The following is a 20,619-nucleotide window of genomic DNA, read 5'->3' as shown; positions in this document are numbered from 1 at the left end:
AGAACAGAGCAGGGAAAACATCAGAAGCAGTCTGGTAGCATCTTTTCTAACACATTTTATGAAATGACATAAGCTTTTGTGAGGAGCTTCAGCTCACTTCATCAAATGCACGGAGTGGCTAAAGTGATATACAGGTAGTCCTCCCTTACTGACTGCCTTGCTTAGTGACCATTCAAAGCTACGATGGTGTTAAAAAACAGCTTTGCGACCAGTCCTCACATTTATGACCATTGCAGCATCCTGCGGTCACATGATCACCATTTGGGAGCTTAGCAACCAGCGCACCTTTATAATCATCACAGCGTCCCATGGTCACGTGATCGCCATTCACATGCTTCACAACCAGCTTTTGACAAGCAGAGTTAATGGAGAACATGGAAGTAAATTTGCAAGTCGTGGTCATGTGATGCCTTGCTTAACAACCACAGTGCTTAGCGATGGAGTTGCTGGTCCCAATTGTGGTCATTAAGTGAGGACTACCTGTAGGATTTAAAAAGGGATGAAGTCAAGGGGAGGAAGGGAGAGGAAGACAAGTTGGTTATACAGATGTGTTTATTGTGAGAATATTGCAAATATCAATTAACAATTGTAATGTGTTAAAAATTCACTGTGGCTGTTGGAACCTTTTGAGATAGCCTGAAACCTTTCGATGTACGTGAGTTCAGCAACCTTTCACTCAATGGTATGTTAACATCTCTTTTTTCCAAAAATGGTTTCTTTGAAATCTGCAGTGGAAAATCCTGGGAAGTTGAATGCTCTGATATTTCTTCCTCCTTGGTTTGAGTCCTGTGCCTATCAATTATTTGTATAACATTTGTTCTGTTTGTTCTACACAGAACCCAGATGGGCACTGCTAGCAGACGATGGCACATACCACATTTGAGGAAGAGTATATGAAAGTGCTTCTAATCTTATGTGCATATTTTGGGGGTGCCTGATAATGCTGGTGTAAATGTCAGTGCAAACTAGACATTTGAGTTTGTTGCAGGGACTGGCTCCCATGTTAGCATCATTGTCCTGTTGTTTCTTGTTGCTTTGAGAGTCTGCTTCAGGTTGGATAATTGTCTGTATGTAAGCATGGATCTGCCACCAGAGAAGGTGCAGTGCCTGAGAAGGTGCAGGGACATTGTCCAATGTGGGCTGTAGCTTATTAATCAAGAACATCATCACTGATGACAAGACAGCACACCTTGCCATCAGGCTGTGTGACTTCCTGTTCACCCGTAACAGTACAGGACAAGGTTTTAGGCTATTTCAGAAGGGCTTAACAAACACAACAGATTTTTGACACATTATAATTGTTAACTGATAAGGTACTGGTAATCTGCCTCACATGTACTTGTGTCTACATAACTAACCTGTGTTCTCCTCTCTTCCCCTCCACCTCATCCCAATTTAAATCCTACATCAATTTAGCCATGTATCTGATGAAGTGAGCCGAAGCTCACTAATGCTTACGCCTTTTAATAAAACTTATTAATCAGAAAATAAAAAGCTTCTGATTCAAGCTTTGATGAGACCTTGTGTAATGGTATGTGGGAAAGACCTTGGGAGATGAGGTGAAGAGATGCTGCTGAGGGAACAGTCAGATAACAGACAGCATAGCCCACAGCTGCATAGTGGGCAGGACAAGAGGGTCAGAAGGGACCTTCCCTAGTTTCTCGGGTTGTAAGAGATGGCGGGAGAATTGTACTTTCAGACTAGTAAGATTCTGTTAACGTAGCCTTACAATAAAGTAGAATTAGCTTATCTGGTTGTGTTTCCTGTCTCATCTACCTGGTAAGCTGACATCAGTTACAATTTTCCCACCAACTCCTTCATAGTCCAAGAAACTAGGGAGGGTCCCTTCTGAGCCTCTTGCCCCTCCCACTATCCAGCTGCGGGCTGTGCTCTCTCTTATCCCACCATTCCCTAGGCATCTCTTCGCCCTTTCCCACATACCATTACACCTTGCTGTTCTTTTCCTAGAGAGAGTGGAAGAGATTAACACAGTTATACATTATAATTAAAATTCTTCTCAGAATGGCCATAAAGTTACACAACAGCAACTTTATTTCACTGCTGAAAGAAGCCCTAATTCTTTGCCAATAAACACAAATCCATCGGCATTACAGCACTCTTGATTTAAGAAAGAAGTTACTTCAAGCCATCAACAAGTGTGGAAATGTAATAGCAAACATTCAGATACCAAACTGAAAAGGAAGCAGTTGATTAGCCACGTTTTAGTTAAATGCACAGTTTAAAGAAAAGGGCATTCTAAGGAAACTAAGCACTATACCACAAAGTTATCTAAAATTACTTGACTCCTTGAAGACACAAAATTGCCACTACACAAGTTGATCTCTATCAAGAGTAGGAAATCAAACAGAATGCATTCAGGAACTGTACTGAAAGCGAAGGGCTGGAAACAACAAGGAACTGGATTTTCTCCTTACTCTACACACAAGAAATATTATGCAAATATGTATGACTACAGAACTGCTATAAGACAGGAAGTGAACGATGCAGTGTTTTGCAGACACAGTTCTTGAGAGCAACTACAAAGGGTATATTTGTAGCGGTACTGATTTAATAAAATAAACCATGTCAATGTAATCATGTTTAATCATTGGTTAAAACAAATGTCTTAAGATGTTAGCTCTATACCCCTTATGAATATTTTAGCAGACATTTTCTATTTTAATCCATTGTCATTGGGGAGTTGATAGCAGGGAAACTGGAAGAGGAGAATCCCTCTCAGATACTAAGTCTTCATGCAGCCTTCTTCTAAGCAAAGAGGCAAGAAAATCTGCTTGCTTTCTAAAAAGAGATTACTTCCAGGACAAAAGAAGGCTTCTTCCTCTTAAACCTTAGCATTGTTGTCAGGGCAACAGGGGACAGTATCCAAGAAGGAGCGTGGGCAGCTTTAGGCACTGCAAAATGTTCACGCAGAAGGGACTTTCATGTATGAGAAAATATAGTACACCTATATTGATATACAGTATGCCAAATGGCAGAATCTGTATAAGCAAACTGAAGCACATAAAGGTTAGGATGCACGTTTAAACACAGCGGGAAGATTTCACCAAGATTGCTTCTATCAAGCAATGGTTCCATATGCAAAAAATGAAATAGAAGTGAAAACTGAACTTCCTAAAATGGAGATCTTATCTCTCCTACTATGGTCAAAACCCTCAACACACTTTGGGGAAACTAAACTCTATGAATACTATAGGACTTGCTTTGAAGTAGAATGTAGAAGGGGGTACCAGGGGCATCCACAGAGAGGCTCAAAAAAGGCAAGAAGGTGCCCATAACACTGTAATCAAAGCTGCCCCTTTTTATGTGTGTTGCCCAAGCAATGCATGTAGAAAAGGGGTAGGGCTTTGATTGCATGCCCGCCATCTTGACTTTTTTGACTCCCACCCCTGTGGATGCTCCTGGGGTACACTGTTATTTAAGCAACTGAAAACTAAACCAAAACAACTACTTCCATTATAACATCTGAAAAGAAAGTGCTTCTCCAGGTCTACAGTTCAGAGTTAACAAAGTTAAGACTGATGAGCACAAATTCAATGTACCTTAACTGTAACAAAATGCTTCACTTTATAGTATACTACTTTGACATTTCACTAATCACAGAATCCTGTAAGTTGAGATCAATAGCTTTCCATTTAAATTAGCATATGCTTTTAATTTCACCATGTTCAGTCAACTTATCTGAAAGTGTATTTCAATTTAACCGATACATTAATCAAAAGTTAATTTCCGTGGGTACAATGTCATCCTCATCTGTCTCTTGCTAGGTAGCCCATCCTTTTCAGCAGTGGCCTCCAGCTGTTTCTGAAGGCTGTTGGGAGGGAGGAATGGATGAAAAAATGCTATTCTACCAACTCTGCCATATATAATTTTTATCGGGAGTCAGTCCAACACGGGCAGCAAGAACTTCATTCATGGTTTCTAGTTTAAGAGTCACAAAGGAGATAAACTGTTTCTAAAACCTAGCCACAGCCTTTCATGTTCTGCAGTGGGTATTAGTATACTCGGATATCAAGCAAAGCTACAACTCTCCACAGAGTTCTTGCCTGGTTCATGGCACCTAAAACTAAACTTGACCGACTCGGGAGTTTGGGACTGTTTGCTGCTTTCCTTCTTGACAACCATTTCAGCATGATCAATAGTTACTGTTTGTGAAGATCTATTTATATTCATATTCATATTACTACTACTACTATCAACAACACTGAAAAGAACATTAGATGAAATACATTTATTTTAAACACCAAGGAAATCCAAACATATGGACCTTCCACTCTCTTGCAATCACTTCCTAAAAAAGATCAGGTTATTCAAATCTTATGGACATAAGGCCAGCAGTGACCAAGCTCTTTTACAGTTAAGATCCTAAAATCTTTATCTTAGGCACTCATAAAAACTGTGTATTAAGCACTCTACTGAAATCCTCACATATTCCTCTTCAGTTTAGCTATACAATACCAGACTAATAAAAATCACTAAGCAGCAATATTCATTAGTCAACTCAGAAGACACCATAATAAAAACAAGGAGGTATGCATGGTGTGTTAATTCATAATTGGACCAACAGAGAGACAAAAAACATAAATAGTGTCCACATATTTAAGGTGTAGATCCTAGTTCAGAATTACAAAATTCTTTCCCCAGTGTATTTTTAAAAAATAAATAAAGGACGCTTTTGCAATAAAAATAATATCAAGGTATAGCTACAGACGCAACACACAGATCTGGAAATCACAGAAGTTATTTAAAATGTAGTAAGATACTGTAACTAACGCAACTACATATTTATTACAGAAAGGAAAATGCATGCAAAGGATTTTTTTTAGAAAAACAGTAAACCTAACAGTATAAACTTTAATATTTAAATAAATTATGTTGCACTAACACGACGAAATAATTAGGTTGTTCTATCATGCTGTCTAAATATAAATTGAAAAGAAAGGGATTCAAGGCAAAGTTTTGATGATTAACAATTATCAAGATTTCCTTCTAATTCAATACTCTCTTTCTCGCCAGAAAGAAATGCTTCAAAATAATTACACACCTGATCCTATAATATGACTTAAAATAAAGCCCACAGAACTAAAAGGGAGCTGATTGTGAGGACATGCAGACAGCAGATTCCCACAGTCCTGAGAAGTCTATAGTCCTGTGTGCCAAAGCACAGGTATGAAGATATCTAAGCATGTTCTCCAAATAGCAGACACCTTGCTTGGGGAGGCTCGCTGAAATCATCTCCTGCGATGTGAACCAACAGCTCCATTATGGTCTGCGTTGTGGCTGATTATGATGACAGACATGCCCCATTCAAGCCCATTCACTTCACCAAATGTAGCTTCTACACCACAAGAAATTAATCCTGACTAGGCTATTAAAGAGAGCAAAGTGAGGAATGGGCATACCTGACCCAATGATTGTTTTGACTGTGTTCGCTCAAGAATATCCTAGGAAATTGTTCCTAGGTAAAGTGGCAGCAAGGACTGACAAAGTCTAGCTAGTCTTACTGACCCATCACAATTTTGTGGGTTCCTCTGACCTCAGGCCGCATCTCAAACATGACACCAAACAAGGTAAAGTCTGCTTCTTTTCCTGGCTCTTGAGGCTCCTAGCAGGCAGAAAATAGCTTAGGGCTGGAAAAGGAGGAATTCCCTTCAGGGCCAGATAGGTACTCCAAGCATCTCTTGGACACAAAGACAACCTTCACCTCCCCTTCATTTTAGAGTGGAAGTATGTTGCTTTGTCTTCTCACAGGTGAGACTCTGAACTCAAAACAGGTGGATAGAGAAGTTCTTTTACCTCTGCCTACTGTATCTGCCTCTGACTCAATTACTGGAGGCAGCCTATGGCTCTGTCAATACCTTTGTGTCTGAGTTCCCACACCTGCCACAGCCAGACTCCTCTCCCATCTGGAGCGATGGATGAACAAGGAACATGAGAAAGAGAATGCCATTTAACTTCTCTAACTCCAGCAACAAGATGCCTTGGGCTAGCTCCAAATAGACTGAACTCAGGGGGCAATCTTCTGCTACACCATCCCCCACAATCAGTGACAAGCAACTCCAAGCATTTTTCCTTGTATTCAGAATTCTAACCCAGGGAAGCAAATTAAAGTGATGTCAACTGAGCCATAATCCAGGAACAAAATTTTCACTTACCGCAGTGTGACTGGAAAACCTGTGGCTTGATAACCTGATTGCAGGTATTGCACACTACTAGATAGAAATCATCATGAGCTGGATAATGGCCAAATAAGTGCATATCTGTGGGAAAGTTAAGAAATACATATATACAAACATTAGAAGTTGTCCTTACAAAAAATACTTTCTTTTCAAAAAGCTAAAATACTGTATTTTAAGAAATGCACCAAAAAAAAAAGGATGATTGCAATAAATGTCTGTGCATGTTTCTTCAGAAGTAAGTCCTTCTGAATTTAGGGGGCTTATTATCAGGTATGTATGTGCAGAACTGCAACCGTGGTGCTCCTGCCAATACGGAAGAACCCAGCTATTTCCACATTAATGCCCTACTTTTTATGTAAACTGGGAAGGAAGCATCTTATCTGGATTACTGCAGTATCAGAAATTTAATCTATATGTTGTGGATTAACATATGAGTACAAATGCACCACCACTGCTATCATCTTGCCCTTGCCCTTCCCTTCCATCTAATTTCAGCATTTATTTCAAGAAATAAGCAGAAGTCCTTTTCCAAGGATACTCTTATGAAGTTTGGCTCCTGATGAAACGGCAAAAGCATTAGGCAGGAAGAAAGGACAGTATATACTTGCCACGTGAGCCCCACAAACAGGAAATCTAACGGCTGAGCATATGACATGAACCAGAGAAATGTAATAGCTACCCAGTCAGGAATATGTCCTGACTAAATCTACTAATGAATTTTGATCAATGTCTTCTTGTGCCCATGAGCAGAAATATTTATTCATTTATTTATATTTAATTTGTCCCCGCCCATCTCCTCCCATTGGGGGATTCTGGACAATTTATGAGCCAACTGCCCCCCATTTTTCACTTCATACTTTCCAATCTAGGAATAAGGGACAAGAAGAATCAGAATAGTAGGTATATTGCATTTCTACTTCCAAAATACCCCCAGCCACATGAAGTAGGATTGTAGAAGTCCAACTGATATAGCAAAGGGACTTTCTTTGTTATGCTTTCTAACCCAACAGAAAAATGGAAAATAAATTATGGGCCAGATCAAGCTGTGATCTGAGGTGAAAAATTCTCCAAATATATCACTGAAAGAGGAAGTTTGGAAGTGGTCCAAGATGTTGTCAACTGCATTGTTCTAAGCCTCTCTCCTGGTCACATGATCCAAAACTGAGCATATGCAACCCATGCTATGCTTCCTCGTGCACATGTACACACAAGCATATAACTACTGATGGTAAACAGGTTGTAACGATTTCCAAAAGTCACAGAATCATAGAATTGTGGAGTTGGAAGATACCACAAGGGCCATCTAGTTTAACCTTCTGCAATGTGCAAGAAAACCAATTAAACTATTCTTAAGAGGAGAATGTCCAGTCTTCTCTTTAAAATATTCAAAGATGCAGAACCCATAACTTTCATCAGTAGACTGTTCCACTGTTGCACAGATCTTACTGTCAAGAAGTGAAGTATGGTTATGCTTTGACAGTAAAATGAATCTAGTTAACTGCAATACTGTACAGATCTATTATTTCTGGTCCTACTTTCTGTGGCAGTGGAAGATAGTTCCTGACTATCTTCCTTAGGGCCCTCTTTTATGAACCTCAACACTGGTCTTCCCTCAGTTTTCTTTTCTGCAGACTGAACATCCCAAATGCTTCAGCCTTTTCTTGAATCCCTGTATCATCTTCATTGTCTTCCTGACTTGTTCTGCCAATATGCTCTTGGATATGTAGCGCACAGAACTCATTCCAAGTGAGGTGTCACCAGTACAGGGAATACGGACTTCAAATGTCTTTGAAAACAATGCTTCTTCTAATGCAGTCCAGAACTATATTAGCCATTCTAGAAGCTCTCTCATGCTGTTGACACATTTTCTGCTTGTGGTCTAGGATCACACCCAAGTCCTTCTTCAATGCAGTATTTCCAAGCCACAAATCTCCCATTTTATAACTGTTCTATATTTCCCTCCCTAAATGTAAAACCTTGTATGTCCCCTATTGAAGGACATCTTGTGCCTCTCAGCCTAATCTTCCAACCTGTCCAGATTTGACTGCAAACTCATTCTTTCATCTTGAGTGCTGTCCAGTCCTCCAAATTTTATGTCTTCCACAAATCTGACAAGCAGCCCATAAACTCTGTCATCCAGGTCATTAAAAAAAATGAAGAATACCAGCTCCAAGAAAGATCCCTGTGGACTCCACTATCTATTGCTCTCTGGCTTGACATAATCAGTGCTGGGTCTCTGAGTGTAGTTAGCCAGCTAGTTTTGGGCCCACCTTATCATACTGCCATCCAAACCATAGTTTAATAGCTTATCAATGAGAATGTCATGTAGAATCGTATCAAAATCTTTCTGAAATTGAGGCAGAGTATGTTCATAGCATTCCCTTGTCCACCATAGTAGTTACCTTGTTAAAGAAGACAAAGTCATGCTGACTCTTAGCAATCATGCCATTATCAAGATGCTTACATGTGGCCTACTTTACTATCTTCTGTACCATTTTTACTATTGGGCTCAATAGTCAATAACTGCTGGAATCCTTTTTCCCCCCTTCCTTTCTTGAACAGGGAACACTTTTGTGCTTCTCCAGTACTCCGGCATTTCTCAGTTCGCCAGGACTCCTCAGAGATAATTGACAGAATCTCAAGAGCCCTTCTGCCAGTTCCCTCAGTATAGTAGGATATATTTCATCATGCTCCGGAGAATGGAAGGCATTCAAATTAGCTGGAATATCTTTTACCATATCTTTATGCCTATCACCTTTCTGTTTTGTGTGCGTTCCCAGTCTTTACTATTCAAATCGCATTTCCTTTGGATGTAAAGACAGAGGCAATATAAGAGTTGAGCTCCTGTTTTCTCTTGGTCATCTCTCCATTTGTCTCCTGTTTGCCTCTTTTGTCTTCTACTTGCTGTTGACATATTTCAAGAAATCCTTCTTGCTGGATTTTGCCTCTCTTGCTAGTCTTGGCTCATTTTCCAACCTTTGCCTTCTGATCTTGGTCCTACATTTCTGACCTGAAGCTTTGTAGAGTTCCTTGGTAATCACCTCTTGTCATTTCTAATAAGCATCCTTCTTTAGTCTTAGTTCCTTCATGAACTGCTTCTTTAAATGTCTCCTGGTTTTCCTTCTCATTAATATCTTAATTTCCTTTTCAAGAAGTCCCAGCCAACTAGAAAAGCTTTACCTGTAAGTATCTCTTTCTATGCCATCTTTCTTACCACCTGTTTTAATATATTCAAATCAGCCCTAGTTTATGCTTGATCCTTTTTTTAAAAAAAAAGTTGTGTTAAAGTCAAGAATTCTAATAATGTAGTCACTTGCATCCAAAGTTCCTACCATTTGAAGATCTTCAATCAACTTCTGTTAGTAAGGACCAAATCCAAGATAACAGATCCCTAATGCCCACCTCAACCTTTCAAAAGAGAAAATTAATACCAACAGAAGTGAAGAATTCATCTGACATTTTGTGTTTGGTAGAAACAGTCTACCAACAAATATCAGGATATCTGAATCTCTCATCACAACCATTTAATTGTTTTGAGACTTCAGTTAACTGCTTTAATTAATCTTCACCTACGAACTGGTTTGGTGGTCTGTAGAAGATTCTTAGCATGACATCCCATCTATTAGCTTGCCCTTTTATCTTAACACAGATGTCTTTGACACTGTCTTACCATTAGTCCAGTGGAACTCTATATAGATATGTTCTGCATGCCCACTCTACTTTGTTTTAAATAAATGAAGGATAATGGGCAATATTTCCCCAAAACATGAGGAGCCCTGCTTTCCTTCTTGGGCAGAAAAGGTTAACTGGTTTTCTAACATGTTCACAGAAATAGTTCGGGCTGATCCTAGCTTGATTGCTCAAGTGTAGCTTTAAAAATCACATCTCAAAACCAATGTGAATCATAAACCTGAGGAATAACATCTAAGTCTCTTCTCAGAAATCAGATTTCTTCCCTTATTTCAGTTCCTTAAAAAGTTGATAGAAAAACTTGCAGCGCTGGAATCTCTCATCTAATAATCTAAGTGTATACCTGATTTTGTCACAGACCTACAAACCCGTGACAAATAAATAAAAAGAATCTTCTCTGGGTGACCAAATTGCCGTAGAGGACAAAACAAAAGAAAAAGAAAAGCAGATATTTAAAATAATGTGGTAAAACACTGGGCTCACAGTAAACAATGGAAGGATGCCAATATATCCCCAATAGGGCATTTCCCTGCAAGGAACATCGCTAATAAGAAATCAATGTTGCAAGTTTATATAATGAAGCTATAAATTCTTATGCTAAAATAAAGTAAGTATAAAGTATCCAATATACATCTGGGAGAATTTGGGGTGAGAGACTTTTACATACAGAATGAACAGTGTTTGTTTTTTTAAGAAGCACAGCAAAAATCTACTTCAGTGCTCTTGAAGTAGAGTAAGTATATAAAAATAGAATGTATGATACAAACCCAGTGCTATTCCCTATCCATCTCTGAGCAGTTGATATTCAGTAATTTCATCTTCTTGCTCAAGGCAGTTAAGGGTAAATTGAGATCCTAAAAGCTTGCAAGTTAAATGCATGCTTTTAGATTAAAAGAGGTGAGTAGCAAAACACCTCAAGACAACTGAACCCACAACAGTTGAAGAATACACAGTGTATGAAATAGCACACTTTTCTTTTTTTAAAAGAAAAAGGTTTTATAAAGATTTGAAATAGCTGAGGTGGTCTACAAAAACCCAGTTATGTTAGCCGTTTCCCAGTCAAATGCTTAACACAGTTCTGGAACTTCAGATTGCTTTTCAGATTGACTAGTATGGTAATGTGTGATTGCAAAAAAAAAAAAAAAACTTCTGCCATTTAATAAATCAAGAGCCTAAAGCCATTTAACAGAAGATAATCTAATGATGTCTCTGCATTAAATGAACTAACAATGTTTTAAGTGAAAAAAATAGGAACATGGCAATTTAATTTGTAGTCTTTCTGTCCTATAGTCGAGTGCTAACAAAAGCCAGTGTACTTAAAACAACCTTATTGCTTTTCAGTTTATACCCCACCCACTTCTGGTCTGAGTACTCTCAAGGTAATTTACATGACAAGTTCCTACAGTTTGTTTTTTAATGGACTAGGAGGGACGCGGTGGCGCTGCGGGTTAAACCGCTGAGCTGTCGATCGGAAGGTCGGCGGTTCGAAACCGCGCGGCGGGGTGAGCTCCCGTTGCTCGTCCCAGCTCCTGCACACCAAGCAGTTCGAAAACATGCAAATGTGAGTAGATTAATTGGTACCGCTTCGGCGGGAAGGTAACGGCGTTCCGTGAGTCATGCTGGCCACATGACCCGGAAGTGTCCTATGGACAACGCCGGCTCCAAGGCTTTGAAACGGAGATGAGCACCGCCCCCTAGAGTCGGACACGACTGGACTTTACGTCAAGGGAAACCTTTACCTTTACCTAACCTTGTCAGAAAGAAGAGCAAGTATATACTTGACTAGCTGCAAGGACCACCATACATCTGTGAACCCCAGGAAACTGACCTATTTCCCAACCAAAAAAAGGAAATGCCCCACATAAATGCACAGTGGCAATTTCGACAACTTTCTCCAAAGAGTAACAGGTTTGCGCTAGTCAATGTCATTTTAAAGGTCCTGGAAGTTTATAAAGGAAGATAATATAGCTTTTCCCAATCTGGTGGTCCTCCCAGATGTATTGAGAGACTGCATGTTCCAAAATTCAGCAACATTGGTTGGAAATTCTAAAGATTAATCCTAACACATTGGAGGGCATCAAGGTGAAAAAGCTGGTATTAAATTAATGGGTACCCCTATCTGTCATGTTATTCCGCATTGCGTATCATGATTGTAAACCGCCCAGAGTCCCTTTTGGGAGATGGGCGGTGATAAATTTGATTAATAAATAAATAAATAAATGGTTGTAATCCCTCATTTTGTACTGCAGGTATCTCAAAGAACAGCAACATGGACTGCTCCTGAAAACAAAATACCTTCCTTTTCTGTTACTGCCAGTCCCATTCCTTGATCACAACCTTTTTTCCACACAGATGTATTATCTTCCTTTCCTATCTAGGTCACCAATTTAAATAGGTATCCAAGTGCCTTGTGACTGTAAGAACTGGCAGTAGATCAACACTAGAGCCAATCAAAAGGCCGTATGACCACAAGAAATAAGGACAGCTGGGACAAAGGAAGCAAGTCTAGCAGAAAAGGCTGAAGTTATTTCCGTGATGCAGGAATAGGAAGTCTATTTACTGCTTAAGGCTCAGGTGTAAAGAAATACAGACCTCCCTTACAGTATATGCTTTAATGTATGTTCTACTATCTGAGGGTTTATCAGAATGGTATGTACAGTACATCTTTCTTAAAGCTGAGAGAGAGAGATATACAGATGTTGCATGTGTCATGCCTCCATGTAGGAAGCCTTACGTGATTTTAACTCTCCCTCTGGGTGGGGGAGAGGGGGAGATTTCTCTATTTTACACAGGGTATATCCTGAGTGGTGTTTTCCGACAGGGTCAATGCCTCCTGAAAGATCAGAATCATGCAATGGTTTTCCCTGTGGTAATCTATGAAAGCAAGGTTGGGACTTCGAAGAAGCAGAATAGAAAGAATATTGAAGCTTTTGAACTTTGGTGTTGGAGAAGACTTCTGAGAATACTGTGGACAGTCAAGAAAACAAACAAATGGATCATTGAACAAATCAACCTAGAGTTCTCACTCAAGGCCCAACCAACTAGGTTCAAATTATCCTACTTTGGACGCGTTATGCGATGACTTAGCTCTCTGAAGAAGTGTGTGATGCTGCGAAAGGTGGATGGAACAGAAGAAGATGACAACCAGCAACAAAGTAGATGGACTGAATTACACTAGTGATGGGTGCCCTATTGGAAGACTTGAAGGACCATGTTGCGGACAGATCATCTTGGAGAAAATCTATCTATGTGGTTGCTAAGAGTTGACACTGATTTGATGGCACATAATCAAAAATCAAAGCCTCCAGGTAGTCAATTATCTCAGGAGTAGAATACCCTATTTGTGAGTATGTGTTTTTTAAAGTGATGGGCAGCTATACTGGCAATTTAACGAAGTCCCAGTAAATACCTGGAAAATATTGGATGGAAAATATCCATCCAACATTTATCATGTTGGTGGCTTTTCAAGAGTAGAATCTTCTTTTAGAATTATTCATTTCCTTCCAGTAGTATTAACTAAAGTGCAAGCCCACTCTCTACATTTTTGTGCAAGCAAGAAATCCTAGCAGTTCCTGGGCACAGACAGCACATGTATAAAAAGTGTTATCTATTTATGTAATAATAATTTATATAATGTCCTTTAAACAATATTTTCAGGCTGGATCACACTGAAAAGGAAATGCAATGCCTTAACCAGACAAATCATAGCAGAAGCCTGAAATTCCTATGGTAATGGTAATTGCCCAGAATCACTGGAAGTCACATGGCATATACATTTAATAAGTAAATAAATAATGGGAAAAAGCGGTTGATGGCATCAAAGCAACTATTCATTCCCTTATTTATAGACTCGGTTTTCCATAAAAGAAAAAAAAAACCTTAGATACAATCAATTCTGCTTTTCTGATGGCGAAATGAACATGGCTAACCGGCCTTATAGATTGTGCTGAAAACAAGATAAATATTGTTTCAAAAACTTTAGCAGGCTCTTGAAAGCGAAAGCAAGTGGCACCAAATATCTATTGTCTCATTCCTGCAAACAGTGCACAAGAAACACATTCTTAGAAGCAAAGATACTAACCTTCATGCCATGAATAAGTGCAAGCAATAATACAGCCAAGGAGAGTAATATGTACTTCATTATGACTAACAAACTAAACATTAGACAAAACCATGCATTTAGCAGAGCAGCATTTTAGTCTAAGAAGCCACAAAAGTCATATTATTTTAGGTAATATTGCATTTGTTAATGTACTATGAGTACATTACAAACTGACTTATTGTTCCATGACTTAAAATCTCAACATCAAACTCATGCCTTTTATCTGTATTTTTCAAGGAGAGCTTAATACTAGAAAAACATTTCCTGCATAATAAATGAACTGAAAAAAAAGTGACTTGACCACCTGATTATTGGAGATTTCCACCCATTCATATATGTGATCCATCCTAGATATTAAGTAATTGCTCAAAATTGCAAGCAATTGAACACACCTCTACCCAATTATCAACATAAAGGAAGTCCTCAATTCACACTGTGTCCTGTGGTTACAAGGATCAACAATTAAAAAAAAAAGTACAGGAAAATATTTTGCTCTTGATCCAAAATTTGAGGGCTATCTCCTAATACTGTAGAACAGTAAACTTATTTTACCTCTCAGGGATTAATTTCTTGACTAATTCTTAGTGACTTCTGGGGGAGGTACGAAAAACAGAAGATGGCTCTGCAAAAACAGAGCTGATGTTGTCAAGGTACCAGTGAGTAGACTGGTACCTTGGAACCTCTCTGGATAAGGAGAGGATGGGAGATCGCCCACTTGTACTCTGCGCCTTGCGAAGAGACCACAGGACAGCGGTTTTCTGCGGGTTGAGTGCCAGAGATGATGAGAATAGCCATTTTGCTCACAACTGTGGCAGAGACTTCTAAAGGATGCTATGTTTGCAAACGTCACTTTCTAATCACTTTTAGAAATTGCTGATTAACTACTTCTAAGCTATTAGAGACCTTTGGAATGACAAATTTGAAAACGCTGGGTGAATCTGCCTTCAATCCTGAATGGAAGAAAATTTTAATCTTCAGCTTAGGAATTTAAAAGAATTTGAAATAAACGGCAAAAACTATATAAAGATTTTGATCTTAGAAAGTTATAGATGGACTAAAGGTCCAGAATTAATTGGAATATTGACACTTTTGTAATGAAATTTTGGAATTGATTACAAAGAACAAACAGCTTCTCATGGGAAATAGATTCTGTTTTGGGTTTTACAAGACAAAAGAAAGATGAGCAATTTCATGGTTTCAAAAACTGGACACTAGAGAGGACCAAAGTTTTTAGGTTTAGGTACAGGAAAGATTTACAAGCCTGTAAAATGTTGCAAAACTTTATAACAATAAAAATACTGAAGGAGACTTTTGAAGAGTGGAATCAGAAAATGATAGTCACAATATCAACAATGTCAGTAACGATGTGTGGTTCTATAGATAGACTATGTCCAAAAGATGCTATTGAAGAAATGACAGATGTAGAACAAATTTTATCTGACAAGATAGAGATGGTATTGAAAATGGATTTACAACTGACAGGCCAAGGGAATGACTTAGAAAAGGATGTTTCAGTGGACTTACAAAAGTGGCTGAGGTTTTAAAATTTAAAAGAGAAATACAAATGATAAATCAAGAGAGTGATAAATCAAGAGAGTGATTTTTTTCTTACTGGATTTACAAAAGAGGCTTGTTAAAGCCTTGAAGAACTCTTTGCAACGGGACAAAGAAGAAATGAAGAGAAATCAAATCCTACAACAATATTTGAATGAACTAAAGATTAAGACTGTTAGAAGTAAAAGGAAGGAATATGAAGTTGGTTTATTTGATCAAGGTTAAAAAAAGATATGCTGTTACTTCTGGCAACTCTTTATGGACTTTCTGCTGACACCAGGATTGAAAAGATGATGTTTTATGGATTTGTTTATAGATAAGAGAGATAATTTTATAGCTAATTAGATAAGTTTATTGATAATTCATGTGATGAATTGATAAATGTAACCTTAGAAGGAGTGAAGAGTCACTACATTTGTTTATACTTGTTTTGATGACGGTTGGAAGTCAATTCTTTATACAGTTCTTTTCTCTTTATTATATTCTTACTTTTCTCTTTTCTCTTTCTTTTTTCTTGCACTTTTACTCCTTCTTTCTATTCTTTTCTTTAAGTGTAGTTTGTTAGATTTTACTATTATAATCAAAATTCTTAATAAAATTATATAATTCTCAGTGTTATTATCTCAGAATATCCCATGTGAATAATCTTCAAAGAGCAGTCCTGAAGACAAAAGAAACCACTGACAGACTATTTATTGATTTGATTTATAAGCTGCCCCACTCCAGAGGCCCTAGACAGTGTACATGATTGGCCACAAATAAATCTGATCCATCGGAAAGGTATATTGCCCACTGCTTGACATAGCTAAGCATATTACAATTCTAGAGATATAAAGAGTGCAGTTTATATGCCAGGAAGGATAGTTCACATGGAAAATGAAATTATGAATGAATAAGAATGGCACATATTGAGTTATCTCATTACACTCTCTTGGGAAAAAATAAAAGAAGGAAGAACGAGTCAAAACAATTCACACATGTTGCAGATCACAAAAGCTTAAGAGAATCAACAGGATTCTATTTATTTTTGATTTTATCTATCTTAATCCCTGAAGTAGGGAAGAAAATACAGGATAAATGATAACAGAACAGTACCAAGAAACCTATGATTTGATAATGTCTCGTATATAACTGTACTGTGTACTCTAAGAGCAGCCAGCAATGTATTGCACATTTTTAATGTACCAAAATTATACATTTTATAAAAACGATAATTTCCAGTGTGTCTAATGTTTGCCTGCAAAATATGTTAAAATAAGGAATTAATTTGAATCAGAGAGAAGCAAAGCTCCCTCAGTTTCACTCACACTTTGGGAGGTCCAAGGAGAGGACTTAAAATTGTAGTCTTTGTGAACTGTTACCTCCAAAAGTCAACAGCCTCATTCCTTTTTAAAACCTAAAAAAAAAAAGAGCCAAAACAGATGAATCAATCATATGAGGGGGCATATGTCACCATGTATTAAGGTATTTGAATAATCAGTTTGATGTAAAAAAAAAAAAAAAAGCTCAGCACAACTTTCCTTTCTTAATTTGAAATGGTTTTGCAGAAATCGTTTTTCCACTTGTGTTTTATTTTGCCGTATGATAATAGCCCTACAGTTCAAACCTATACTTCAGTTCCATGGGTTGAACGGCTACTGAGATGCACTAAACATGCCGGTGGAATTACATATATTTGATGACTGTAACACCCAAAACAGAATGCCTGGGTGGTCATTTGCATATTGCTGGGGCATTCTGGGAAGAGAGCAGAAATCACTGTAAGCAGCAGAGGAGTTGGAACTGGAAGTCCAGCTCAAGGCCGCAGCCTTGGATATCATGCTCTGGGGTTTTATTTGCATATTCCTAGTATACTCTGGGAAGAAGTTTCTGCAAGGAGCAAAGGAATTAGCCTTCAGCAGCTTCTAAGTTGATGCATGTTCCTATTGTATTTTGGGAAGAAAGCAGAAGTTACTGTAAGCAGTAGAGGAGTTGGACTTTGTATGGCCAGCTCAGGCCAGTGACCATGCACTGAAACTTGGTAAATGTATTTGGCCCCCCCGCCCACTTCATCCAGTGTGTATAGGGAGACATGATCACCAGTGATGAGGTCCTGGCAATCACGTGCAACAGATATGCCATGTTTGCGGTTCTCCCAGTAGAAAAGCAGACATTGCGTGTATAAAATGCCAGCTTGGGAAAGTTCTGAAAGGAAAGACTGGTGAACTGGAGGCCAGAGTCTCGTGCCTACATCTCATTTGTTAAAATGAAGACTTCTTGAATTGTTGTATGGATGCCATTACTCACCATGAGCAATGTGAAGTTTACAATTTCACCAAAGAATGAGAATGAAAGCAGTTGGCAACGTATCACCATCAGAACCAAAATGACAACCCAGACCGTTTCCCTAGAACTTGGCAAATTCCAACTTTTAGCCTCCCAGGAAACTTCTACAAACATGAGTGAGGTACAAAAGACACCCACAGCTGAAGTTCTATCACCTCATTCAAGTGGAAGTGATCCATCACCAAGAAGAAAAGGAAGGTTGTGTTTGTAGATGACTCCTTCTTGAGACACAAAAGCTCCCATTTGTCATCTTGACATGCGTGCTGTCTTGCAAGTGCCCAAATTTAAGACATGACACAAGGCTCATTGGATCACAGCCTGTTCCTACACATCCACATGGGCACAAATGCTACCGCAAGGCATGACTTCCAGCATATGAAGAGGGACTTCATGGTTTTGGGAAGGAGGATGAAGATGTTGGGGCCTAGATGATGTTCTCATCAATAGTTACTGCTGAAGGCAAAGCCAGCAAAAGGAAAAAAAATCAAGTGAACTCCTGGTTGCAATGTTGGAACAACCAACCAAAGTTTGGGTTTTTCAACAATGGAAGAAACTTAAGGGAAGAGGGTTTGCTTTGCAGAGATGGAATTCATTTCTCTAAGGAGGGAGAATGCATCTTTGCACAATGGCTGGCTAAACAGGTCAGGAGGACTTTAAACAAGGGGGTGAACGTCATAAAACCACTGGCAAGTAACAAATTGGCAAGTAATGGATTGATTACAGCAGCAAAGTGAAGTATTTTGGAAGTTACTAGTTTAACAAAGGAAAAACAGAAAGGCATAAAGAATAGAGGGACTTTAATCCATTAAATGTCTACACCAATGCACAAAGTATAGCTAACAAGCAAGATGAGCTGAATGTCACGAGGCACAGTGGCAAGGATTAAATGTAATTGGGATTACAAAAACATGATGGATGAATCCCACCAACTGAACACTGGGTTTGATGCATATCCCTTTTCAGAGGAACAGGCAATAAGAAAGGAGGTACTATTGTACAATATTGTAAATCTGGAATGAACTTACCTGTACAAAGGTCCACTGAACTCCTGGTACCTCAAGTATGGAAAGCATCTGGGTTAAGATAAATAGGCAAACTACCAGAAGGGACATCTTAGTAGGAGTCTGTTACAGACAACCAAACCAGTCAGAGGAGGTAGATAAAGTAAATTACTGAAGCTTCACAAAAAACCATGAAGCGGTTGTGATTGGAGATTTCAACTACCCAAACATCTGTTGGAAGGCTAATTCTGCCAAAACACAAGATGTCAAACACATTCTTCACTTGAGTAATAATTTTCTCTATCTGCTACCTTGGATCTGGTGCTTAATTATACATCTAAGGAGTGGGAACTCTGGGTACAAGTAACCACACAAGCCATTGTTCTTGACTTTAACAACAACAAAAAGGTTTTAAAAAGTCAAACACAAACTGTAGGTTTTAGAAACAGTGATTTTAATAAACAAAGATGATGATTGGAAGAAAACCTTAAAGACAATGGTATTATAGCTGGCTTCAACTTCTTGAAATTAAGGATAGTACAATTTCAAACAATAGTAAAGAGGAAGAAAGCTAGGAGACATTTAATGCAGGCAATGTGTTCAAAAAGGCAGCTCACAAAGGTGCTCAGACTAAAGAAATAAGCTTTGGAGAAATGGAAGGAAGGGCCAGTTACCAGGGAACTCTAAAAACTTCAGGTCAGAAATGTAGGACCAAAATCAAAGGTGGAAAATGAGCTAAAGCTAGCAAGAGAGGCAAAATTTAGTGAAAATGTTCTCTTGAAATAAGTCAACAACAAGTGCAAGACAAAGGAGGCAAGCAGAAGACAAATAGAGAGAAGACCAAAAGAAAACAGAGGAGCTCAGCTCCTATATTACTTCTGTGTTTACATCCAAAGGAAATGTTGATTGGAATAGTAAACTGGGAACAGACACAAAGCAGGAGGTTGATGTGTAAAAAGTGGTAAAACATTTTTTAGATAATTTGAATGCCTTCAAGTCCTCCGGCCCTGATGAAATATACCCTGGAATACTGAAGAAACTGGCTGGAAAGCTGTGGGGACCTGTTGAGTCAACAATATGGTTCCCTTATAGAAAGGAAAAAAGAATTATTGACTGGTGAACTGAAAAGATGTAACTGCAAATACTATAGCAGGCTACTTGTAAGCATCTTAAGGACGATGCTACGATTTCTAAGATCAAGCATGGCTTTGTCAAAAACAGATCATGTGAGACAAATTGTGACTCCTCCTTTAACAAGGTAAGTACTTTAGTGGACAAAAATATGCTGTGGTTATAATTAATCTTGGTTTCAGGAAAGATTTTTGAGGTTACACACAATATTCTTAGTTGTACCCCTACGGTAGAATAGGTCCACAAATGCCTTGGCTAACCTCAATCAGATAATCGGCATTAAGGGCTCTACATCAAGTTGGAGAGTACCAGCTTATGAGGTCCCACTGGAATCTTTCTTGAGGTCAAGCTGCTTGTCAAGTATGCTGATGATACAAAATGGGGGATGGGTGGGTGTCTAGTTAACATAACGCCCAAGATGAGAGAATGAGCTTGTAATCTAACCTGTATGGGTTGGAAGACAGGTCTGAGAGGAACAATATATTGTTCAGCAGGGAGGAATGTTCAGTATTACATTTATAGGGAGGAAAAATGTAGGGCACAGTTACACAATGAGAGATTTGTGGCTTGGAAACACTACATCAAAGGACTTAGGTGTGATCATTGACAATGAGCTGCA

At 38.6% G+C, this 20,619-nt stretch overlaps 1 protein-coding gene across 2 annotated transcripts in view; it reads right to left on the bottom strand.

Moving 5' to 3' along the window:
- ATXN7L1 (ataxin 7 like 1) overlaps nt 1-20,619 on the bottom strand; it is an 85,716-nt gene that overhangs the window by 41,828 nt on the left and 23,269 nt on the right. For both annotated transcript variants that reach the window (XM_063308032.1, XM_063308031.1), the window contains one exon: nt 6,174-6,278. In XM_063308032.1, the coding sequence (XP_063164102.1) occupies nt 6,174-6,278 (105 nt within the window). The remainder of the gene's footprint in view (nt 1-6,173; nt 6,279-20,619) is intronic.

Source organism: Candoia aspera, chromosome 7 (genome assembly GCF_035149785.1).
Source record: "Candoia aspera isolate rCanAsp1 chromosome 7, rCanAsp1.hap2, whole genome shotgun sequence".
NCBI classification, from domain to species: domain Eukaryota; kingdom Metazoa; phylum Chordata; class Lepidosauria; order Squamata; family Boidae; genus Candoia; species Candoia aspera.
The sequence above is the reverse complement of the archived record's forward strand: the minus strand, read 5'-3'. Positions and strand labels throughout refer to the sequence as shown.